This window comes from Xyrauchen texanus, chromosome 3 (assembly GCF_025860055.1).
Source record: "Xyrauchen texanus isolate HMW12.3.18 chromosome 3, RBS_HiC_50CHRs, whole genome shotgun sequence".
NCBI lineage: Eukaryota > Metazoa > Chordata > Actinopteri > Cypriniformes > Catostomidae > Xyrauchen > Xyrauchen texanus.
The window spans coordinates 52,952,045-52,978,997 of record NC_068278.1 but is presented as its reverse complement, the minus strand read 5'-3'; the positions used below and the strand labels follow the sequence as shown (position 1 = coordinate 52,978,997).

At 36.7% G+C, this 26,953-nt stretch overlaps 1 protein-coding gene across 2 annotated transcripts; it reads right to left on the bottom strand.

Annotated features, from left to right (window-relative positions):
* Positions 1–259: 259 nt before the first annotated feature.
* ypel1 (yippee-like 1) lies at positions 260–26,953 on the bottom strand. 2 transcript variants are annotated; one of them, XM_052112376.1, is made up of 5 exons: positions 26,319–26,953; positions 20,249–20,536; positions 10,624–10,667; positions 8,183–8,291; positions 260–3,438 (listed from the first exon to the last, which is right to left on the bottom strand). In XM_052112376.1, the coding sequence occupies exons 2-5, from the start codon at positions 20,363–20,365 to the stop codon at positions 3,349–3,351; spliced, it is 360 nt and encodes a 119-aa protein (XP_051968336.1). In that variant the 5' UTR covers positions 20,366–20,536; positions 26,319–26,953; the 3' UTR covers positions 260–3,348. The 2 variants fall into 2 exon arrangements, with proteins under 2 accessions (XP_051968336.1, XP_051968342.1); XM_052112382.1 differs by lacking the exon at positions 26,319–26,953 and adding an exon at positions 24,867–25,043.

Sequence of the window (26,953 nt, the reverse complement as noted above, 5' to 3'; positions counted from 1 at the left end):
CCCACATTGCACATCTTTTGAATTTTATAGCCATGTCACACAGAAGGTGAGCGTCAAAATACGAAACAACATTCAGTGAAAATGTTTGATCAGCCAGGGAATAAAGTCTCACAATGGGTATAGGCAAGTAGAAATAAACAACAAACTTCAGAAAGAATGCACAAACTGCTTTCCAAGGTAGACTTGAAGCAAGCAAGTGATTAGATTTTTTTCAAAGATAGTAGATATAAAAAACAAAACAAAACATATATACTGTTTAAGCTTTATTGTGATATCTGATAGTTTACAATACAGTGAAAAAAGACAAAACAGACTTTTCTTTACTAGGACTGAATGCAAAGCAACGTAATCAAGAGAAGAAAAACAAAAAGCTTTTTTTTTTCTTTTTTGCTTTGATGAAAAAAAGAAAACCAGGCACGACTTTATAATTACAACATGCTTTAGACCTTATATTTGAACAATCCTAAGAAAATAACTCCGCAAACTTACAATCGTTTCCTTTGCATACCAATGTCCCTAGATGTCTTTTGAATTACAGTGTCACCAAAAGAAACAGCAAAAAAGGGAAGTAAACAATCTTTCAACAGCCAATAAAAAAAGAAACACAAAAGGAGAAAATATTTCCACTTGGCCACAAACTTGCTTTTTGGTTGGACCAAGTAACTGAGCAATGTAGTTTTTTGGTGCACACCGGGAATGACACTGGCCTTGGTCTTTGTCTGAGAGTCTTAGGGAAAGCTTGTTTTTTGTAAAATGGTCTGGGTCGATGTTTCTATTTTGAAATATCGGCAGGTGAATCCAGCTCACCACTGACCATGATGCTAAAGCACGACCAGCAGACATTCTGCTATTACAGAAAACTATTAAAGGATGAAAATCAACTTTAATAATAAAAGAAAAAAAAATACAAAGCTTGTTTTTATCATCAAGCTAAGAGAGCACACATCCAAAACTCTGTGAGACACAAAAAAAAAAAAAAAACATTGAAAAGGAAAGAGAACGCAGAGGAACTAGTTAACCATGGCAAAACAGCTACAAATAAACAGAGGAAATAAGTGAACGCATGCATCCACATACACACTCATCTCATTCACACACACACACACACACACACACACACATATATAAAGCCAGAGGTACTGTGAACAAAAGTGCTTCAAGTCGGGAGTAGAGAATCTAACCCAGTAGAAATATGTATAAAACCTTAAATATGTTACTTATGTACAAAACGGTGTGGCAGGGACAATGTATTGTCTGTAACGGTTTATCTTCTTTCAAGTAAGATATTTCTACAACGATTTTGTTTGCATTGTCTTTGATTTAAAAGGTCACGTGACCGTACTGACCTTGTTATTATGAACGCGGAGGGTTTGCCACTCAATCTACTATTGCCCACCATCCCACCCGCCCTTAAAAACAACAAAACCTTAATATTTATCAATATGATTTGATAATATGTACGTATATGCCTCTCTTTTACATCTACAGGAAGCAAGCTCAGCCCCCTCCAACACTAACGGCCCGCCCCCCTTTATACACCACTGTTTCATAACATCTCTAACTATGAAAAATACTGGATAATATTATGCTTCTTTATAAAATTTCAAGTGATAGAGATTCTGTGAGGTTCCTTTCCAAGTTCTCCTATGGTCATGTTGTTTTCTAGATCATTTTGAAGCTCCAGCAGAGCTTCAGATGCACTGGGTTTTCTCAGAGTCATGCGCCGCACAACAGAGGAGAGGGATTTCTTTTTTCGTTTGAAGAGGCACAAGATTCATGCTGCTTAGAGGCAAAGTTGTGGAGAGAAAAGCTAAAAAAAAAAAAAATAACAAAATAAAAAGTCTGGTAAAGTGCAGATGTTTAAGGTGAAAGCTTGGGATTGCATTTACTCTATTAGCAGCAAAAGAATTATGTAACAGTAATTCAAAGATAACTCTTTGAAAGGTGTTTTTTGTTTTACTGTAATTTGATGCTTGAATCAAATCGAATGAATTTTCTAATGTGTTAAGGAACAGGTTTGCCCAAACGTTTGCGATAGAAAGCAATAGATGTTTTTTTTAGACTAGAGGGAGGTGATCAAGCCAGCAATCAACCAACCCCGCAAATTCATTTAAAGCATCTAATACAATCACTGAATTATCAATGGAAAAGGCCATAAAATGGACAGACTTTTGCCTCTAAACACATGAACAAGGCCTCTACAAAGTGCAAACAAAGTAACTGCATTCAAGTATGCCATAAACATAATGCGTAAAAACACACAGAGCTAACATGCATGTGCATGTTCAAGTGTGGTTTAACACATAAATTACACATATCAATGAACGTACACATGATTGTTATAACATCAATAATAGTTTTGTAAAATCTTGTCATCATTATTTGGCGTGAAGGGGGGGACATAACACAAACATTGCTCTGAGGACACAGCAAAATCTTTCACCTTTAGTACGGTTGCAAAAATGGAACCTGCCACAAATGTCAACTCAATGCTAATAGACGTATGTTTGTGTAATTTCACCAAAAAGCACCAAACGACAAACTAAAGCTCATGTAGGGGTTTAGACGCTACTGCTGTACCAGAGTGTCTCAAAATTGCACAGTGAAGTCATCCAAGGAAGAAGAAAAAAACCATTAAAATACAATAAAAAAAATGGATCGCCATAAATACAAAATGTCATACAACTGCAATGCTGAATCCCCACCCAAAACCCTCCCGGGATTTACTGCTACATAGCCTAACCCCTTAACAAACCCCAACTCTTATAACACGCAGGTCAATCTGTGTCCGTTGCTATCCCAACATGAAAAGGAAAGAGCACAATCAAAACAGGCCTGACTCGGAGGAGAAAATGCTAACCTGTAACATCAGTCCCACCAAAAAGGATTTGAAGACTCCCAACAAAAAGGAAAGTATACACAATGAAACGCACTCCCTCGTCATCTCCTGCTTATTCACAAAGAGAGGAAAGTGTAAAAAAAGACAAGAAAAAAGTGAGACAGTGGCATCTGTTAACAGCTTACAGGAGCGGTTACACAAGGGCCGAGCACACTGAAACCAGTAGGGAGTAGGTTTGAATCCCAAAGTGTGTCATGTACATCTCGGGAAAGGTCCCGGAGAGTCTATCAGTGACCGTAGATGTCTTTATTCACGTTCCATCAACTCTGCCTTTGAGTTTTTGTGATGAGCCGATAGAGATGTCTGCTTGTGTCAAGGTAGACGGCGATGTGTGTGCGTGCGTGTCTGTGCATTTTTCATTTGTGTACGTGTACAAGTGTGGTGTCACTCGGCAAAGTCCACGACAGAGCAGCATGAAGGTCACCAAGCACAGAGGAAGTAGGTGAAGGTCACTCCCAGCCATTATCCTTGATCATATGCGCCAGCTCGATGATGAACTTGCCTTCTTTATATTTCTGACTGCTCTCAAATGCATGCTCCTGTAACAGACACACAAATACAGGCAACATATAAATCTATCATTTCGAAGCACATACCTTTATAGAAATACATTTGCAGTTTTGACTACTGAAATCATTTATAGAAATTAAATTTATAGAAATGGGACATTAAGAAATAATTATGGTTATGATATCACAACTATGGGCACATTAACATACGATTGCCCAAATTTGTATACGGTATCAGTTGCCTTTTATTATTCAGTGACTTGATCCTGGTGAATGACATATTGTACATTGTGAAGTACTGTATGTAAAATAGCAGAGGTTAGCAAATAAAACAGCCTGTTTCATTGTAAAATAAGAGGGAAGGAAATGATAATGTTAAACCAAAGTACTAGTGATAAACGGATATATCGACCATACCAATTAAACAGATGTTTCCTGGGCATTATGATAATTGACATCAGCAGACAACCATATATGATTGGCTAATTAACAGAAGTGGTTGGTCCCCCTTGTGTTATTTCCAAAATCTTCTGGATACCCTTGTCAATTGAAAATATTTTTGTGAATTTTGAGAATTAAGAATCGTTTATATATATTAAAATATTGAGTAAAGCGTTCTTCTAATTTTAGCAATTTAGTTTATTTAATTTACATAATATCAACTAGCAACTCCGCTTCCTTCAAGATATCAGCATCACTATCTGCGACTTAAAGGAATAGTTCACCCAAAAATGAAAATTCTCTCAATTACTCACCTTTGTGCCATCACAGATGTGCATAACTTTCTTCTATTTTTAGAAGATCTCAGCCGTTTGTCCATACAATTCAAGTGAATGGTAACCAAAAATGTGATGCTCCAAAAAGCACATAAAGGCAGCATAAAAGTAATCCATAAGACTCCAGTGGTTTTATCCCGTCTTTTGAAGTGATCCAAATGGTTTTGGGTGAAAACAGAACAAAATGTAACTCCATTTTCACAATAAATCTTAACATCTGAAGTCTCTAGGCACGATAATGATTTCAAGATTGATTACACGTCCTAGAGCCAACAAGCACTCTGCGTATGCTTCAAGCACTAAAAGTTTAATCAAGCCTGAAATCATAATCATGCCTAGAGACTACAATGGCAAGATGTACAGTGACATTTTTTTCTATTCTGACTGTTCTCATCCAAAACTGATTAGATCGCTTCTGAAGACATGGATTAAACCACTGGAGTCTTATGGATTAATTTTATACTGCCTTAATGTGATTTTTAGTGATTCAATGTTTTGGTTACCATTATTTTGCATTGTATGGACCTACAGAGATGAAATATTAGGTAATCTATCACTTTAAAAAAACAATATATTGATTTTATGTCTTTGGTGCAACAATCCTAACATTTTTAGTATGGCCCCTTAAAAAGCCATTTTGCTACTAGACCATGTTGCAACTGTAAGAAAGTATTTCTTTCTTACACAAGATTAAAAAGGTCCAAAACATTATTACTAAATGCTGTTATTAAAGTGCAAATGTTGCTATAATACTTCAGTCAGTTAAACTCATATATTTTACCCCCTCTGAGCTGTCTGAATGTCCTCATACTGGTTCATTACATACAGTGCATTCAGAAAGTTTTAAGACCCCTTAATATTTTTTAAACATTTTATGTTGCAGCCTTGTGCTAAAATGTGTTAAATCTTTTTTTTTCCACATCAATGTACACACATACCCCATAATGACAAAGCAAAAACCATATTTTTGATAAATGTGCAAATTTATAAAAATAAAAAACTGAAATATCACATTGGCATAAGTATTCAGACCCTTAACGCAGTACTTAGTTGAAGCACCTTTGGGTATGATGCGACAACCTTTGCACACCTGGATTTGGGGATTTTATACCATTCTTCTCTGCAGATCATCTCAAGCGTGGTCAGGTTGGATGGGGACCATCAGTTGAAAGCCATTTTCTGGTCTCTCCAGAGATGTTCGATTGGGTTCAAGTTTGGGCTCTGGCTGGACCACTCAAGGACATTCATAAAGTTGTCTCTAAGCCACTCTTGCGTTGTCTTGGCTGTGTTTAGGGTCATTGTGCTGTTGGAAAATGAACCTTTGGCCCAGTCTGAGGTTCTGAGATCTCTGGACCAGGTTTTAATAAGGATATATCTCTATATTGCAGAGTTCAGCTTTCCTTCAACCCAGACCAGTGCTCCAGTCCCTGTCACTGAAAAACACCCCCACAGCACGATGCTACCACCACCATACTTCACTGTTGGGATAGTGTTGCACAGGTGATGAGCAGTGCCTGGTTTCCTCCAGACATGACGCTTGGAATTGAGGCCAAACCGTTCATGCATCTTCATTTCATCACACCAGAGAATGTTGTTTCTCAATCTGAGAGCAGCATTTAAATGTGTCTTGCAATGAGGAGAGGCTTCCTCCTGGCTACTCGGCCATAATGCCCAGATCGGTGGAGTGTTGCAGTGATAGTTGGCACTCTGCAAGTTTCTGCCATCTCCACACATGATCTCTGGAGCTCAACCAGAGTGACCACTGGGTTCTTGGTCACCTCTCTTACCAATGCCCTTCACACCCGATTGCTCGGTTTGGCCGGCTCTAGAAAGAGTCCCGGTTGATCCAAACTTCTTCCATTTAAGAATTATGTGTGAATTATATTACTGTACTTTTGGGAACCATAAATGCAGCCGGATTTTTAGTTATCAAACATCTGGTTTTTGCCTTGTCATTATGTGGTATGGAGTGTAGATTGAGGCTGCAACATAACAAAATGTGAAAAAATTTTCTGAATACACTGTATCTAAACTCAAATCACCCACTGGAGCAGTGCTGTGTCATTCTGCCACAGGATCTGAATGCTACAATAAGATAAGAGCAGCCCTTAAACACTGTTCCTGGAACAGCTGGTTGTGTTATCACCTTGGAGATGAAAAGAATGGGAAACTGGTCTGTGATCAGTGTTACTTCAACCTCAGGAGTCACTTCAACCTGAACACTCTATATTTGAGGATGTGGAGACATGAAATCTAACAAGCTTCATTCATGAGTGTAAAATCCCTCTTAACCAACCATAGGAGAGTGCCTGTTTATTCAGAAAGAAAAGGAAACAACCAGATAAGACTGTACCACACCTTGCCATTTACAAACACAAACACCACCAATCAACAATAAGTGAGAACTTTATCATTAGCTTAATAGTACTAAAAACTTCAATAGCCTACTATTGCTTTCCAAAGTAGTAATGCATTCAGTTTTCACCCCATTAAGTTATGAAATTAGGAATGTAATTTAGAATAGTGGGATAAATATGGTGAATATATTTTGATGGGTTTTTTAAGTAGCTCTTTACCGACACAACCAATGCTTTATGCACTTTTATGGTCAATAGGATAGTTTGGCATCACTTCATATTAACGTTCATAATTAAATCAAACAATATATGATAATATTTTATATTTACACTATAATAAACATTATATTATAACGCAACTCCATCATATATATAGACAGTATTAGGTAGATTACTGGTAGATTACTGGTGGTGATTGTAATCGGTAACATCCTCTTTTACACATTAGGTAATCTAATCTGATTACTTCTGGATTACATATTGCATTTTTTTAAATGAAAATCTAATTAATAAACATGAAAATAAACAACAATTTGGTATGCGAGTTCATTGACTCAAATTATGTATCCGAGTATATAAATTAATTATACAATGAGGTGATTATCCGAACACAGATAGTACAGTTCTATCACTTTTATATAATATGTTTGGGAAAAAGACAGACGTTTCTGTGCTTAGGCCTTCCTCAATGTGTATAACAATCAACATGCCCACCCTCTTCTTAAACAGACAGCATCTCCATGACGTCATCAAGTATCCCTATATTCACAAACATGATTTGTCACAGAATACAAATTAGTGCCTATAGATCACACGATTCAAACAATGAATGATTGATACATGATTAGTCACCCAATAAACAACTATCATGAACATAAATAAATTCAAGTATATAAAAACCATTAATAGTCACATCAATCAAAATACAAAAATATATACACTACTATTTTGGGGGGTATTTTACATGATCATAAAATAAGGATAACCGATTAGGTAAGGATGATCAAATCATTGAGACATCAGGTATACACTGTTATATTTCATAGGGCCCTATAATGCTTAGCTGATCAAAACTAAATTCACATATGAATAAAGTTTCATGACACTTCTAAATATTTTTAATGTACATTACATGTCTGTTAAGCAATATATAACAGATTGAAATAATGTTTGTTAATTACTTATTAATGAAAGTTATTATGAAGTGTAACCAATAGTTTATGCTTATCAATTATTCAGAGTCTGCTCTTTTGATTGCACAACTTCAAAGTGCGTCCTAATTTATCTGTGAATAAAGGCACATATAGAGCTAAATTTGAGCTAGAGCTAAACTAAATGCAAGAGGATACTAATACAGACTGGCCAACAGCGCCCTGTGAAGTAACAGGATGTCAGTGGACAAAAATAAAGGAAAACACACATATGCATAAGGATCAGATCAGCCAATGGCTGTCACTGGAAGTATAGTTAACTACAAAACAAGCACTCTGGCAACCACATCAGCAAGCTGCAACACCTTCAAACTAAAAGCAGTTTGTGCGGTGATGCAATAAAAATGCAGTTGGAACCGTTTAAAACCTTGAATGTTAACAGAGGATGAGAGAGAGTAATGGAAGGAGATTTAATAAGGTGGAAACTTACATATTTCCAGCCCAGAGTGGTTTTACAATTTTCACAGTAGATGTCCGCCACAGCATGTAAACCTGTTAGAAGAACCCTCTCCTCTGCTGGACCACAACCAACATTCACACTGAGGAAAAAGAGGTCAATCAAAGGTCATAATGATGCCAGTCATGTGTGACAAATCTGTTTTCTGAAAGTCAATGAGTTACATGCACGTTCTTACACCGATTATGTTTAATAAGCAGACTAAAAGGCTTTCCCTTATCAGTGTAAATTCATTAACGGCATAAGAATAAACAGATTGACACAGGTAGATTTTTGCCCATTACCCCAATATCGAGTTGCATGTAAACGCCTTTACCAGTGTTCTTACCGGCTTATCCAATGCGGGCAAATGTTGTGTGCATGTCTCTTTAGAGTTTGACATAAAAAGAGAATAACGTGATTATTTCAAATCTACTGCAAATGTGGATTTTTAAAATAAGATGATTTTTGGAAGTTTCAGCATATTGCTGTGCATGTAAATGGCCTTGTATTACGAAATCTGTATTAATTGAATTATGTTGCGTTAAAAAAACGCACCCAGTGTAGGCACGTGCACTTAGTCTACTGACTTTATAGTATAGATAAACGTCAACTTTGGTTTAATTCCTTAAAATATTTTGAAAACTGGAATGAACTAAATACTTTCTAGCAATTCAGTCAATGCCATCAATCTTTGGAAGGCTTTTGGGCATTTTTCTTTGTAAACAAGCAGCATACAAGTGCATCTATCTACTTGAATGGGGAAAGAATGAAATCTCCAAAACAGTTGATCAAGATTATGATCAAAGAACATATTTCAAATCGGCAGTAAAATCGGACAACACTGGATTCATAAATTATGCTTCTTTACCTTATATTATGCAACAACAAAAAACCATAAAACTAAAACTAAATTTTCCCGTTTTTAGCTAATGCGCATGTGCATTTGAGTTGATTGACAGGCGATGTCTGTATCTAAAAGGTGATTAACTCTATTACCTGTAAGGCGGGACTTCCTTTCTACATCCGTTGAGCGTTCCAATTTCTCCCATTCATATTAATAGAAGTGGCCCATCTCCACTAAATAGTCTCTGACTAAACTCTCCTTTATACAGCGTTTGCGTTTACGTTTGAAACTGAAAACTCTGTGGTTGCCTTGACAGGATTCGCTTAGTTTGCCTACAAATGATGATATCATGCAGTGATGTTTTTGTTCTGCCAATGTGTTAGTTTGGTGATATTTCTCCTGTTCGCGTTCATCTCTGAAATTCTAGACCTAGGACAACCGGCTGGTCAAAGAGCGTTATTGATGGTTTAAAACTAAGTGTGGTTGTAGTTTCGACGTGACTATTATTATTATTATTAATATCATTTACAAATCGCGCGTGCCAGCTGAGATGTTACCAAGGGTACTGTTGTTAAAATGTATAACTTTTAAACCCATTTCTTGAGGCCTTCTGTGACATTACCCTCAATGAACTAATTTTAAAACAACGTCACGCATAGAATAAATGCCGGCTTTGCTCGTCTAGGGTACTTTAGTTCATCCAGGAGAAAAAAGTTTGGCTTCTTCCATAGCAGCCTATAAATCAGGCTTAACACTCCTGTGTTCTGCTGCTGCGGTGTATACAGTGAATTGCCTGAGGAAAGTTACAGATACACTCAACCTCGACCTCATCACTGTAATTTCTCGCACACCACAGCGTCAGTGGCTTAAATGCACAGGTAGCGCAATTCGTAAATACGATGAATCATCAACTCGCATCATTAGATAGCTATATGTTTAGGCCTGCAGCCCTTGCAATATGCAAAACAGCTATTTCCATGCCTCCATGAACCTCAGATGGGTTTCATTCGATTCGTACCAATTTCATTATCAGTGACGGCAGCATTTTTAGTCAATTATATGGTATACGTTTGAAGAGGGCTTGGTATCACCCACAACAATTCAGTTTGATTTATTTGTGTAGATCTTTTCACAATAAATGTTCTAAAGTAGCTTTATAAAGTGTAGTGCTGGTAGTATTGTCACGATAACTTAATTTCAGTAGTCGATAGAAAAAGACAAGTAAACAACCTGTGATACGTATGCCACAATTCAATACGAAATAATTGGTTTGCGATTAAAACTCAATGTCTCCAGAAGAGATTGTAAATCTGTGGATTCGCTTCACTTTTGCCAAAAACAACACATGTTTCAGTGTTAGCATCTATTTAGATAATCAGCTTATTGATAAATTGAGCTGTAGGAAATCATATGAATGCACACATAATAAAAATATTAATTCAAGGATCTCAACCATCGATGCAATATGAGAAAAATTTATCAATTTATCAATATATGATTGTATTGGCACAGCCCTAATTCAGAACAAGGAAAATGTAATAGATCATTGATGTAAATGTGATGTACTGAATCAAAGGTTAATACTTACACTGAATTAAAGAGGTAGGCTCGTCCCTGACTGCCTTGGAATGACTTTAGAGATAGAAAAAGAAACAAAAATAAATGAATGAGAATGTTAAGGTCAGACTTCTCCCACACTACACACACAAACACAATTTTAGACACTCAAACATGGTTTTCTGTGGATGATTCACTAAAAGGCATAAAAAGTTGCAGCGTGTGTGGGCGTTTATAGTTCTCTGTGTTTGTCAAAGCGTATGTGTGTTTTTTGTTAATGGAAAGTTTGCCTAAAATACACTGTGCTCTGGAAGCCAAGCTCTGTATTTCAAAAATGGGTCCAAGCATAAGTGTGCAAATATGCAACAGTGTTTCTTTTTGCTAAATGTGTGCATGTTTATGTCACTCTGCATAAAAAGTTCCCCAGCAGCTGAGAGTGAAGGAACAGATGTGCTGTTTTATTCATCATCATAAAATAGAGAGAAATCTGTGAGCTGCACACTGGACAGAGGTGAAACTTCAGATGTTTTTCTATTCAGTGGTTAAAAGTGAAGCAATTATTTCTGGTAAGTAAGCCATTCATAGGTTGATTTCCCGCAAAAAGGTTAACACTGTGTCTCTATCAAAACACTGCTGTTTGTTTGAGCATCCAGACATCCGAGAAGTTCCAGTCATTATTTTTGCAATTCTATATGGAGATGCTAATGGTGCAAAAATTACACACTTTAAGTGTTTAATGTTTCCATTATTACGTGTCTTGTTTTTTTTAAGTGGTCTGTGTTCTGTCTTTCCTCTGTCAGTACCCTTAATCTCTTCCTAGCCACTCTCTCCTTCCTTCTATCCCTCTCTCTTTCTCTAAAGAAGGTTTTAGAAGCATTAACCTGTATAGCCTCTACCACAGTCTATTTTAACACAGATCAGAGTTAAGAGTCCAAAGCAACTAGCAAGTGTTTTGAGGGCAAACATACTTCAGCCAGACAGCACACTGCTAAAGCATCAATGAAAAGGATAGACAACTGAACTTTGAAGGTCCACAAAGCTAATAAAGGCAGCATAAAAATAATCCATAAAACTCCAGTGGTTAAATCCATGTCTTCAGAAGTGATATGATAAGTGTGGATGAAAAACAGATCAATATTTAAGTCCTTTTTTACTATAAATCTTCACTTTCACTTCCAAATAATTGATCTTTTGTTTTTGGCTATTCACATTCTTCATGCATATCGCCATCTACCGGAAAGGGAGGAGAATTTATAGTAAAAAAGGACATAAATGTTTATATTTTTCATACCCACACCTATCATATCACTTCTGAAGATATGGATTTAACCACTGGTGTTGTGTGAATTACTTTTATGCTGCCTTTATATGCTTTTTGGACCTACAAAGTATTGGTCACAATTCACATACATTGTATGGACATCCAGAGCAGAGATATTCTTCTAAAAATCTTCCTTTGTGTTCAGCAGAAGAAAAAGTCATACACATCTGTACAATACTATTTTCATTTTTGGGTGGAGTATTCCTTTAAGTTTGCAACAGTCACTGTTGCCTAATCAGTGCTATTCTGTTGCTAAGGTGTTTGGTTTCTATGTCCAAGTCAAAAGAGACCTCCCCCAAGTCTAATTACGGTTTAGGTCCCTTCTTTAATGCAAGTCTATGGAAATCTTATTTTCCATTGGGTGAAACATCAAAAGTCTGATCGCTTAGAAAAGTAGCAAACCTCTCCTTAACATGATGGTTTTACACACCCGGCCCCTTATCAGGCTAATCAAGCCTCCGAGAGGGATAAAGGCCGACTGTGGACCGTGGTGCGACAGAGAGAGAACGTTTACAGGCAGCTGTCCGTCCTGTGTGTTTATGTTTGTGTCTTTTTGGTTCAGTTTATCATTAAACCATTATTTATATTGTCAAGCCAGTTCTCGCCTCCTCCTTTCCATTGTTCCATTTACATTGAGGTATTATTTATATCCATAACACAAATGGTGTTGGCTACATGCCAAAGTTTAATACTTAGGGTTAGGGGTTTCTTCGAATCCCTAACCCTAATTGCCTTAGCTAGCACTACATATAATGAAACTCTCTCTGGTTAATAATACAAAGAAGAGACTGTGTGGAAAAAATACATAAGGGTACTTAAGTCATAAAAGGCCAGTCTGTTTGAAGTAAGATATATTTATAAAGGGAGCATTGAGTGCTCCAAAAAGATGGATTACGAAGAACATGTGTGGTGTTTCCAAGTTTAGAAAAGCTTTCTGGGAAACTTAAAAGGATGTTAGGCAGTGAAGAGTGACTTAGGCTAACATAATAAACATCTCCTTTGTGCTCCTCAGAAGAAAAAAGGTCATTCGGTTCGTCTTACACTAAAAATTAATGGATGTATTTGAACAATGCACTTTTGCATACATGTCAGTTAATTTTCTACAAATGCAATGCATGCTTGTTTTTAGTGTAGGCATTTGGATTTAGGCCAGCTGTCATCTTTGGTCACAAGAGCAGGGACAGGAGTGAATCGGCTTTACTTTTCCATTGCTGATGACCTGAGTATAGAGCTACAAGCCTAATAAAGACTGCTAAAGCCCACAGCGGCTGTCTGCACTCTTCTAAGAGGAGTGTCTAAACGGCTAGAGCCAAAAGGGAAACTGGTAATTTTATAGGGGCACTGACACAATGAAAGGCCCCCAACTGTTTCGTTTTACATTGTGGGACAAGTAAATCTGGCTGTAGCAACAATGGCAGTATGTGCATAATGCACATGGGAATGAGAGGAGGGGTAATGGCAGCGTGTTTAGGAAAAAAAATACATATTAGCCAGACTAACAAGACTTAATTACAGATCTGCATCTATTATTATGTCATAATGACAAAAGCTGCATGCTGTAGTCATGGGAAATGTGGAGAGCAAGTAAGAAAACAACTGCATATAATTGTATAAGAGTTATTATAATTAAACCTAATGTTTTATGTTTTAGATTCACTCTAAAATGTATTCATAAAAAGGCATACTCTTTTGTCAAAAGTCATTCATTCCTGAGTGCTAGTTAGCCTTTTGATTCCTTTTGGAGCAAAACTTCACCTGTAATATTCCAAATGACCGGTTTCTTTAAGGTTTTGCTATGGCCTGAGGATATTATGGTATGTGTTGCTTGGTTTTCAAGTATTGTAACCATAGCAGCAGGCCACACACACACAAGAGATCACTGGGATTTGACAGTTTGCTAAATTTTGCCAGGGAATACATTTCTCTTTTTAAGAGATTAATGAACCCCTTGATGGATTTTCCCTATGAAAATGCTATTTAGGTTAACTTGCTGAAGCAATGAAGTGTAGATCAATAAAATGGTGATTTGGACTTTGGAGCCTGATGTATAAATGTTGCATATGCACAAAATTAGTTTGAAAAAGAACATTGTGATTTCCTTCATAGATGTTTGAATGAATGAAAAACAAATCCTAACACTGAAAAACAATTTGCATACACAAATGCAAACCTTTTTTCAACAGTATATACTTTCAAAGGCGTTCACATTTTGTGCGTCCAGTGGTAAACTGAGTACTTTCACTAAAGTCACAGTTTTGCTGCTATAGACAGTTTTTTTTAATTAACTCGCGTTATCGACAATCAGTGATCCACAAGTGGCTGTTGCGAACGTAGTTGTAAGGTAGCCTTCTCCAATCTGTGATTCCTGCATTTAAAGTAGAAGTAGCGTAACGGTTGTTATTTTGCTATGCTATACGTATACTTGAATGCTATATATTGATATGCCTTTAGCACTGGAGCTACACAAGTTGTTAAACATTAAGCCCCAGATATGTTTACTTCACATGACCCACAAGCCTACTTCGATGTCCCAGAAAAGCTGCACTCTAAACAATGCAGGTTTAAGGGATAAAGAAATATGTTATCACTTTAATAACAGGTCAGTCATCTTGTGGTATTAATTGGTTCATGATCACATCATAAAATCCAACCACTGTCATCCGCCCACATCAGAGTGGGGAATTCTCTCCACAACCATGGAACTTCAAAGAGCAGACATCTCTGAAGACTTGCAAAATGTCTACAATTTTTCTTGCACCCAACGCAAGATAATTTTGATTGCAAGCCTAAACTTTTCCACCTGGCTTGAAAACAAAACCACCCATTCTTTTCTTCATTCTTTTCGGTCTTCATTTATCTATTGGCTACAGACCTGCTCAGCACAAACGGACTGACTTTTCTCCCTTTTTTCTGGTTCTGCTAATGTAACCTGAGATTGCTGTTAAAACAGAACAAGTGGGTCATTTACTGTTCTTATCAAAGGCTTCTGGCTGGGAGACAATCTGCAGTCAATGCCGAGTTTGTTCTAATTCTTTTCAATCACTACCTGATTGTGGGAGAAGTTAAGAGGTACAATCTGATAGAAGGACATGGGTAATCCACTTTAACTACTGAGGTAGGAAGAAGAGTGCAGAGCTTTACAGAAAATGTATCAGAACCAGTAACCTGTCAGGGCTGTAGCCTTATGGGTAGTGCTCTGTCATATGGTGCGGTTTGCATCCCAGAAAACCAGAGGTCAAGTCACGGCTCGAGGTCTATTCCTGATCCTCCTTTTTTCCCCTAGCCACTTATTGTCTAACATTTAATAAAGGCTAAAACAATCTAATAAAGGTTTAAAAATAAATAAAAATATACCAAAAAAAATAATAATAATGAACCAGTAACCCATCACTGCCTACACAGGTGCCAGCCTTCCAAGGCAGCATCCTTACAGAGATGGACCCTCATAAGTGACTGATTTAAAGTGCTCTACATAGGCAGAAACATTGTGAGCCACACAAACTTGACTCAAAAGATTTTAATAGTTTTAGAGTTGGTGTTAGCATGATGCTAAGCTCAAGATACAATAATCTAGGCACAAACAAATATTAGTATTTCTTTTTACACTGAGTGTGACAGATGGCCTTCTGGAATTGCCCTTTCTGCAAAGGATACACTCAATATTCGAAAATGAGGTTTCCTATGAGTACCAAATGCGTTTTTGCGTCCGTTTTTTGTCCAGAATTGGAATCTCAGTGATTGGCATGATTGTTGCTGCAGGACATTGATGTATAAAGTATCTATTTGTCATACTTGAGTAAAAGTAAAGATACCTTCATGGAAATTGACAGGTAAAAGTTAAAGTAGGTCATGAGAAAACAACTTAAGTAAAAGTATTAAAGTAATTGAATTTAAATTTACTTAAAGAGCACCTATTATGTTTTTTCAAATAATACCTTTAAGGTGGGGAACATTTTTTTTTTTTTTTTACAAATTGCAATTTTTTACAAAAATGTATTGGAGTAAAAGTATACATTTTCTCTTCAAAATGTAGTGAAGTGAAAGTAAAAGTCCAAAGAAATATTTATAATCAAGTACAAATATGAAAAAAGTATTTGTACTTTGTTACTATACACCTCTGTTGCCAGACAAGCTGGTGTGAGTATTTCTTTAACCGCTGATCTCCAGGGATTATCACAAACACGAGTCGCTAGAATTTAATCAGAATGGTGCCAAAAACAAAAAACATCCAGTGAGCGGCAGTTCTGTGGATGGAAACACCTTGGCCAGACTGGTTCGAGCTGACAGAAAGTCTACTGTAACTCAGATAACCACTCTGTACAATTGTAGTGAGCAAAATAGCATCTCAGACAACACGTTGAACCTTAAAGCTAAAGGTCTAAAACAGCACAAGCACATGGGCACTTTATTTGGACCATAGAGTTCCTAACAAAGTGCTCCGTGAATGTAAAATAATTTAAACTTAAAAAAAAAACACAGCCTTCTGTTATTCGTTGTGCTGCTCAATTCGTTGCTAATCCGTGTTCAGTTTCCTAACGTCATAGTTTTCCAAAGAATATGGGTATAAAGAGCGTTTTCGAAACGTTCCGTTTTTGGTGGGACAAAAACGCTGTTCTAGTGTAGATGAGAGGCATAAACCTAGCAAAACGAATGCACTTTCAAAAGGGTGAATGTGGTCTTAGAAGGCAACATAACTATGCTGCCAACCGTTTGGAACATCCTTCTCCTATCATGACATTTATCTTAAAATTATGTCTATGAAGGCAACTCACTAGGTTTTGGAATGGAGCAAAAATGCACTTCAACCAAGAACTTAGGAATACTTTGAGTATTTTGGCTCCATGTCCAGATTTCCCCATCTCTAGTAGAACCCTACTAGAGATTGCTTACAGTCTCAAGATCTTAAAATACTGCCTAGTGTCTCATCTCTGCAGCAGATGGCCTTAGCTTAGCACTTCCACAATACTGTATGCATTCCATCAGCGATGTTTGATGTTGATCCAAGACTCCTGCAATTCGTTGGCTAGCGCTAGGCGTGCTAATCATCTCTAATGTAGCTCCAATTCTTGGCAGCTTTTTGACAGTATAATGCAAGTAAGATACCTTGATACCTTACCTCAGTGTTTATGAAGGAATGGCTCAGCTTTAGTAGGATGACACATATCTTTTCAATGGGAGACTCACCACAATTAATGCATCAAGAAAGATGTAATTATCACAGAAAGATTTCAAAGATGGCAAGTAGCGGTATCCTGGGAGACCGAAAGTGTGTCCTAATAAAATTTACCTTTTTAACAGTTAAAACCAAAAACTGACACACAATTTCCTCTTTTTAAGACCCAACAAAGGCTTCTATTCTCAAAAAGTGGGTCATCTTTAACAAAGCTGTTTTTAAGGCATCAACTAAATGTCAGGATTTGTAAAGAACATCTGTCAAGTTTTCCATGGTTTAATGCCTATTCTTGCCCTTATAAAACATCTCTTCACAGATAACGGTGTAGAAACAATGTGCCTTTCATATAATATGATCTGCCTTGCAGTAGACCCATTTGTTAATGAAACGAAGATGTGTGCCATGAAAAGAGTCCTTGGTTTTCAGCACCTACAGGAGAAAAGAGCTGGATGGCAACTTTTGCCCTTTCGAAATGACATAATCAGTTTAAAAGTAATTCTTGGAGCTTAGGAGATGCAACAGATAAAGCAAGTAGGCAGGACAGCCCAGAGAGGCCATAGCAAAACATCTTTTCACCCTCTGTGACACACCTCCCTGAAGCATGTGGTGTTGTTCAAGTACCAAGAATTTTAATGCTTTTATTTGAACACACAAACAATCCTGTCTACGTGCTTTGGCTTAAGATAATACTTTTATAAAGTTTCTAGAATCTAGGGAATTTAAGCACTGCTTTTCAAGTCTGAAAGTGATTCATATAAATTATATCTGGACTTGTGCTTAAAGCGATAGTTTACCCAAAAATGAAACTTATGTCATTATTTACTCACACTCATGTTGTTCCAAAACTGTATGATTGTGGGGGGGTTTTTTCTTGTGAGGAACACAAAATGAGACGATAAGCAGAATGTTAGTCTCAGTCATTATGAAAACAGTGCAATGAAAGTGAATGTTGACTGAGGATATTATTCTGCCTAACATCTCTGTTTGTGTTCCATGGAAAAAAGAAAGTCATACAACTGGAGGGTAAGACAGAATTTTGTATAAATGTTTTATTTTTTTATTGTATTATCATTTTTAGGCTAACATTCCCTATCCTTTTAAGTTTGCCCTTGATGTCCAAAATAGAAAATAAAACCAGAGTAAGCCTAGCATGGACAAATACAGCAAGTCGATGAATCTGCCCTGTGACAACACATCTGTTTGTTAAATTACTATACATTTTATTTGTTGGTTTTGGATGGAGCGCCTTGGCCTGTATGAGGTCATGGTAATCTTCATACAATATGGGAATGTTTAAATATTGTACCATCACATATCGTTCTATGAACTTCCGGCAACACTCTCTGAAAACATAGTGGAAATACAAGTTAACCGACATTCCATTCCTCGAGTCGGAATAATCAATAAAACGTTGCTGGATCACTAAGCAAATAATGAAAACGAGAACACGTTGAACGTGTTTATTTGATACATTAAGTAGCTATGGGTGACGTAGCTGCTGTATGTTCATGAGAATTAAAATAGGTGCGTGCATGCAATGCCCTCAACAATGAACGAGTTTCCTTGGAAAACAAGTAACCAATAAGGAACTGAAACACCTGTGCTTAGCCACCAGCAAACTTCTTGTCTGAGCTATAGGAAGAGGTGACCGACCCTGACAGGTGCAGTGCATACTGGGAAATGGATCATCTCTTGCAGCAGTGTTAACAGCTTAGCCATCTGGGAGTATGGCACGGGCCTTCTGCACAAATATATCCTGCTATAGCCACCAAACAAGATGCAAAGTGTCTGGTATCACTGTAAACCATAAACAAACCAGTGCATCAGTTAAGCTGGTAAACCTATTATCGGTGCTGTCAGGGGACACAACAAGAGTTTAAACGGAGACGTGACTGACAGCATGTTGCAAGGTAAGAAGTGAAGGTTTGAAAAATTTGTGTTTATGAGACACAGTGTGATCTATATAAGGCCCCTTACAATTCTTTTCTTTGTGTCATTTTGAATGTGTGTGTGTTTTCGTCACTTTTAGAGGTGTGAGCAGTGTTGGGGAAGCTACTTTTAAAAAATTTCCCCAAAATACTAGCTACTCATAATGTAAAGTAGTTAAACTACAGTCAAGCTACTCTTTTGAAAAAGTAGCATGCTACATTGGAGCTATTTAAAAGGGGAAATATGTTTTGTATAACCAAACAGAATTGCAAAAACAATGACCTGTTTTCAAACAGGTTTCCTGAACACTCGTCCCATGTGCCACTGGTCAGACAAAACAGATTAAATTATGCTCCCTAGCAAATTTAAGTCGTTCTTTCCGATTAGTCTCACTAACAAGTGTCTTTCAAGTGGCCACACAGCTGTTTAGTCCCAATCCTGTAAGCTCTCGTCGCATTATGCATGTGGAAATGCTCTTACTTTCACTATTAAACATAGCCGTGAGTTCTACTCTCGATTTTTTACAATGTGACTTCAAGCGTTTTAGTGATCTCCGATCATGATCATTCAAGATTTTTTTCAGACCACATTTCTTTCGTGAAGCTGACGGTTCACCACTATCCCTCCAGGTTTTAATAATGCATTGGACAGTTCTTAACCCAATTCCAGTCATTCCTTAGTTGTTTTCTTTGCTTGATACAGGCCAATAATTTAACCCTTCAAAAAACACAGTAACATCTTTTCCACAACCACTGGATACATCTTCCGACATGTTTGTTTAAGACATGAGAAGCTACACACAGCATCAGTAAGGGATCAAATAATTGTTGCCAGCTGAAACATATTAATCACTACAACAATGATCCAATTATAGGCTCTTGAGCATCTACTTTAACTCCAAAAGGCAAATTTTTTTTTGGACCAGGCAGTTTATTTTCTAATTTTTTGCATTCATTTAAAATAAAAACAGCATTTATTTATATATATATATATGTATTTGTGTGATTATTTATTATTTTTGCAGGTTTGGTCCTCCATACAGTTTTAACCATACAGGGAAAATCAACCTACCAATGGCTTACATATATTTATTTAGGCATATTACACTGGGATATGAAAAAGCTTTCAACATCAAAACCATTACACACTTCACCTTTAAGTTAAAGTAGCATCGCTACTTTTAGTTTGTTGCTCCCCAACATGGTTTACGAGTCCATTTGACTCTCCACTAACCTTTGAGATGAGCTCATCGTGATTGGCGAGATGTGCCCGGCAGTGGATACAGCTGTAGGTTCGGTGACAGTTGGGCAGGTAAGCCTGGAAGGTTTTGGACTTTGTCATTTTTACCATCTCACAGTCGTGGTTCTCCTCACTTGGTTCCTCCGGGCTGGCGCTGGACGAGTTGCAGCTCTGCTGAACTTGCTGACAGAAGAAACACTGGAAGATGCAAGCAAAAGCCGTCGTTGTTGTGGAGTGGGTGTGTGGTACGCTCCACACAGACACCACGGGAGAAAATACGACCTGGAAAGCGACAGAGGGCAAAAAAGGGAGGATTCAGACAGCGATTATTCATGGCAGGGTCATTCTCAAAAATGTTGACTTTCCGAATTACAAAATACTGACAATTTCTATTCAGTTCAGTGTTTGCAAATAAAAGCAGAGTAATTCAAAAAAAAAAACATCATTTGTATTCAAAAAGGACAACTTGACTGTTGTTTTTTTATTTTATGAAAAAAGCAAGGGTTGTAACACCATTGACGATAACAGCAGGGACAAAAAAGATGTATTTTCTAAGATGGTGTCATTAGCATCTCAAAACATGCACCACTGATCAGACTAAAATCAATAAAACATACAATTACGGTAAATCATTTTTTTCAGTAAAAATATTTCACTTGAATATTAAACAATTAAACACCAATGACATTTGAAAATGAACCATGTGAAACAAAATTATAGATATAATGTAAATAAATAACTTTCAACATGGTGGGAAAATCACTATTTATGCATATTTGAGCATCTTTTTCCCTTTGAACTTTGACCTTAAAAGTTATTTTCCACAACTATTTGTATTCTTAAAACATAAGTTTTTAACATGGTTAACACTGGTGACATGAAGTCAAGGGACACACTTTCTTTTTTAATTACTTCATTATTTTGTTTAGCTTTTTTTGCACACTTGTTTGGCTTTGCGCCAATTCTTGACTTGAGAAAAGTTAAATAAATAAATGTAAATGTTACAGAAATGGTGTACCAGTTGAAGGGGACAAGGGTTAAAAAGTGTAAAACAATATAGTGCCAAACCATTTCATATGGTTTAATAAAAGGCAGCTTATACAATGATGCCTTTAACATGGGAATTCTTGACTATTTAAAATACTTTTAATGACTGAAAAGTGAACAGACATGTTTGTCACCATATTTTCATAATGACCCGAGACTAAATGTAATCTATCCAGAACGTAATTTCTGAGGTGAACTATTCCTTTAAAAATAATTTTGAAGGAATATACTGGGTCCAAAACAACTTACACTTAATTGACAGTGTTTGTTGAATAATGTTGATTACCACAAAAATTACATTTGACTCATTCTTCCTTTTCTTGAAATAAAAAGCAAAAATTGAGGCACTTATAATGGAAGTAAATGGGGCACATTTTTGGAGGGTTTAAAGGAAGAAATATTAAGCTTATAATTTTATAATATATTACTTATAGCTTACTTTAATTTTTTGGTTAAAACTCATGTATTATTTGAGCTGTAAAGTTGTTTAAATTGTCATTTTAACAGTCGTTTTAGGGTTTGTTGACATTACATCATCATGGCAATGAAGTAGTAAAATTGGATATAACTTCACAGAAAAGGTTAAGCAATTTTATCACACTAAATTCATGTTAACACTAGGGGTGTAACGGTTCTTGTTAAAAAAACTAACAGTATCCTTCGCCATCCATGATTCAGGAAGCATCGACACTGCGGTTCATCTCAACTTTATTGACGCATCTGGAACACAAGGTTTTGTGAAGAAAATAAAGTGTCAAATAGACACGCACAGTTACAACGTCCGCTAATGCCCCTGAATGGATCTGTAGATGGATACACTCTGCCTGATTCACGTGGGTCAACTTGATGACATCACTGTTCTGCAAGTGTTTTGTGTGGTTGATAATGGCAAGTAGAGAAAGCGAGCCGCTGATAGAGAAGCCCCCTGCATTACTCAGGTCTCATGTCTGGAAACATTTTCTTTTTGCAGTCAAGTACAACAGAACATTTACAAAACAGGCACTGTCTGCAGACATCATTCGACTCAAGTGCCATACACTGCTAATACATCAACATATGATCATTTATGCCAAATCACCAGGAAATGGGACCACAGATGAGCCAAAATGGCACACTCTCCCTTTCGTTTTTAAGCAAACACTCAGTGCTGATTCGGACAGGCATAAAAACAATAATTAAAGCGATTGAGGTGTTCATCGCAAACAATATGTTTCCCTACTTCGCTGATGAAGATGTGTGATTTCCGTGTATGATTAAAACACTCCAGCTGCATCAGAACATCCCTCATATCCATTTTAATAACAAAGATCCTTCTAAAGTGATGTACAACTTACAAATATTAAATATATGTGCAGTAGAGTTTGAAATGCATTTTATGTCAATGCATGCATCTTAATAGTGCAGGTATTAAGTTAAAATGTTGCTTTATTAATTAGAGAAAATGTTTTTTTAGTTAAAGACCCAGTGAAAATTAACCATGGTTTTACTATAGTAATATTGTAGTAACATGACTGCTGTCACCATGGTTTTCTTTGCAGAAATCAAGATTTTGATACAATTAACCATGGTTTTACATCAGTAATACTGTAGTTTCCTTATAGTAACCATGATTATTCATATATTGTAAACATGACAGTAACCATGTTGATTTTGTGGTTACCATGTTCTTACTACAAATAACATAGTTAAACTACTGTTACTGTATAGCAATGCTTTTTATTCAGGGAAAACCTGTTCAAGTGTTTACTACCAAACAAAGTATTCTTGCTTTGGATTTGGCAGTAAAAAAAATAAAATAAAAAATTCTGTCCAATGCAAATACCAAACCAGCCCTAAAACCATGATATTTGAACCGTTACACCACTAGTTAACATGCAATATTGTTAACATCATATGGCTATACTTTGTGAAATTGTGAGTATTTTAAAGTTTACAAATTGGCCCCATTCACTTCCATTGTAAGTGCCAAACTGTAAACCAGATTTCTGCATTTTTTAAAGAAAAAGAGAAGCGAGACAAAATTATATTTTGTGGTAATCAATATTATGCCACAAAATGCTGTCGATTGAGATAATGAACCCGGCATATTATATTTCTTTAAGGCTCTAAAACATGACAAACCAGTCCAAAAATTGCAATAATACTAATCATATAAAATAAGTAGTTGTTATTTGACTTGAAGCAAGTAAAAGTTCAGTTCCTTGACTACATACACACAAATATCAAAACTAAATTAACAGACAATTTAACAAAAATGTTGATGTTTACATATGAGACATTTTCAAGCATGTCCACATTTATAAATACATTATATCAGCTTCTTTTAAGCGTTTCTCATTTCAAAGTTCACGTGCAGATCGCACATGCAATCAGAAAATAACAGGAAACTGTTTTATTAAGCTAACGAGGGGCCAACAAAACTGCATGCGAAAGAAAAACACAGACACTTCCGCAATAGCACAGGAAGCTCCCAGCTATGGAACTAGAGCGAGCACAACGCGCTGTGGCACGCGCCTCGGTGAAAATGAGAGCTTGTGGTGTACCTGTAAACATGATACCTATAGATCTTCAACGTGCACGATGTTTGTATCCGGTATCTAGTGATTGCATAAATGGTCCGTGTACAAGGCACGAGATTACCCATATTTAATAGTATGAACGCGAATTCTATTGTTAGACAATCTGCTCAAAAAGAAAAACACTTCATGCACGATGCTATAAGGCAAGTTAAATTAAATCGAAATCCATCTAAAACAATGTTAAATTACAAAACATATTGTTAAGACGGTTTAATGCAAATCAAAAGAAGCTTGTAAAGTCGTAAGATTAAATCATATAATCAACGTGAGGGATGATGAACAAACAAAGGAGGTTCACGAGCGCGTTATCCTGAAAGGATATGATGAGCAGGAGTGACGACTAACGTGCTCGGGTTAATAAGAATAAGAACAATAATAGCTATATAACAAATAAGATAATAAAGACGCAAAATAGCCACGTTAAAGTTTGGTCACTTATATAATAACTATAAACGACTCGTTATTCCACAAATTTGTCTCCTTTGTTTTACTTCACTGCAAAGTTACTTACAACAAAGCTAAATGTGCATAGGACCAGTTCAGTAGCTCTTGTACGACAACAATGGGCCACAAGTGTCAAAAGATGCTAATTGATTCTTGTCAGCGGAATCTTTTAGAGCAAACAAAGAAACTGTGCGACCAATGTGGATTCAAAACAAAGGCTCTGCAGCACGCGCTTTGTGAACGAACCAGGAAGCGCAGAGAGATACGGGGAAAAAAGCATGTTGCTATACGCATTTTTGCAGATGCGTATAGCAACGTGAAATCATTGCTCTTTAGGCTGACACGATATAATTTTTTGTGTTTTTATGCAGTGTAGTTAAGAACTTAAAATCACGTGCATGCATCCAGCTCAACATTTTCCACTGACAGATAAAATGTTTGGAATATGAATTATTTTGAGCTTCTGTTAATATACAACAATGTTCATATTGTCATATATCAATAACACATTGTTTTGAAATCATCAAAAACTCTCAACTCACCACCTGAACTGGATCTATATGCGACGTTTGGCATAGATTTTAGATAGTGAAGCTGTATGTATATTTTCCGAGGTATGTTTATATTTTTGGTTTCTGTTCTGTTGTCTGGTCTCGGTGTAGATTCCGCCTCTGAGATCTGACCGTTTTGTGTGTCGGTAGGCTGCACATTTTCTTTAGTGTTTGTGATTAGACTTGCTGCTTTGTGATGGTGACGTCAGAGGGAGGGCGGGGCGTCGCCTGGTTGGCGTGTATGTAATCCAATGATTGTGATGCAGGGGGAGGGGCAAACGTTAAAGAGAAAACAATCCCGGATGTGTAAATAAATACAAAGCAATTTAAAAATTTCACGACTTTCGGTTGGAATCATGGTTTTCATTAGTTCCCCTAATGAATATAGTATGTGTTTAAATAAAGACAACAAAGTCTACTGGATTTATTTATTTATTTTTTAGATTGTAAAAATGAAACTGCTCGAGTAAAATGGATCAATAACTAGTTACTAGCAATTCATGCTCTGTATTATAATATATTATTATTTTAACCGTGTCTAAATTAGCTACACTGCGAAGTTATGGCTATGATATCATTGATTCGTTTTAGCATACATAATTAGACACAAGAATACCTATATAAAACGTATTATTCGTGTCAACACAAAGAGACCATATTCATGTTTGTCAATAAATTGTTAGGTGTTTTTGGGATGGACGGTTTCACGTACCACCAAAGAAATGGCCCCATATTTATGCGTCAGAGAGGATCTACTACGCCTTATAAATAATAAGTGGAGAGTACGACTAAAAATAAAACGATGGTCACGAAAAACCAACCCAACATTGGAACTGTGCACAACTATACGACAATGCATCGACGTGGAAATATTGATATAACTTCCGTAGTCTACATTGACATGCATGTCATTGTCATACAACTCATGGACATCATGTTTAAGAATAAGTCACGAGTCACCCCCATGGGCACAGACGGACGCACTGTTCCAACGATAATCAATAATGATCAATAGTTTCAAAGGCGGCTGAGAATTCGTGGAATATTTTCAAGTGTTCTTGAAAACAAGGAAGCCTGACGCGTCGCCACCACTGTCCTGATGATGTCATATGTTTTCATTCTGCGTCCCATTTTATAACACTTTCTCCGATCCAATGGTAACCCACTGTAAATGTTTTCACGCAAACATTGGTCAGTTATTACCCAGCATACCTCTTAAAATAAATACAGATTTCTTGTTAAGCTTAACTGCGTCGTGTTTTAAGTTTTACAGTTAACAGCGCTCCAATGTGACCTTCTCTGAAGCTCTAAGGGAAATTACACCATACATTCAATGCTCAATAGACAAGCCATACAATCATTGGTAATTGCTTTTAAAATTATAATAAAATCTAAAATGATAATAATAAAAGGCAAAGGGATACACTTTGCATAATGCATTACCTTTTGGGTGGAAGTGGATGAATTCTCCCCACTGCAGGGTTTCTCATTCAGGAGCACTGTGATGCCCGCGTGTGTCACGACGGTCCAAGATAATGTTGTTGTTGTTGTTGTTGTTTAGAGTCCTCTATTCATATTTCTTCCGCTCTGACACTCTCTCCACTTTGCGGATATTTTGAATGAGACTGTGATTCGGTCACGTCGAGGCAGGGGTCGTTATTGGTGTGCGCCCCACGCTCACTCGCTAACATTTAGATCTGTCCCGCTTTCATTCACAAATATTGTGCAGGCTACTTAAGCACGCGATTACTTTTTTCGAACCAGAAATGTCAAATGCATCGGCATAAACGAAATTAATCATAGCCCAGTTAACGGTTTTCAAATTTGCACTTTTAAATAACGCATCAGAGCTATATAATTTTTAGCACTTTGTTAGTAATTTTCCAAAACGTTAAAAAATTACAGAAATGACAATTACGTTTATGTCAAGGTAATGTTATTAAAAATGGAAGCAACTGTAATTTCAAAGGCTACGTGAAAACCAGAAGCAGTTTAATATTTCCCACTCGAAATGTCGACGGCGACGAATTTCATCAAAACGCTCGAAACGGTTTGTTTTGAAACCCTCCGCATCAACG

Excerpts from the sequence above, each read along its gene's own strand:
- ypel1 (XM_052112376.1), bottom strand. The coding sequence starts at position 20,365 with ATGGTAAAAATGACAAAGTCCAAAACCTTCCAGGCTTACCTGCCCAAC. Across the intron at positions 10,668-20,248 it reads ACGATGAGCTCATCTCAAAG|TCATTCCAAGGCAGTCAGGG; the intron begins GTTAGTGGAGAG and ends CTATCTCTAAAG. Across the intron at positions 8,292-10,623 it reads GCCTACCTCTTTAATTCAGT|TGTGAATGTTGGTTGTGGTC; the intron begins GTAAGTATTAAC and ends CTTTTTCCTCAG.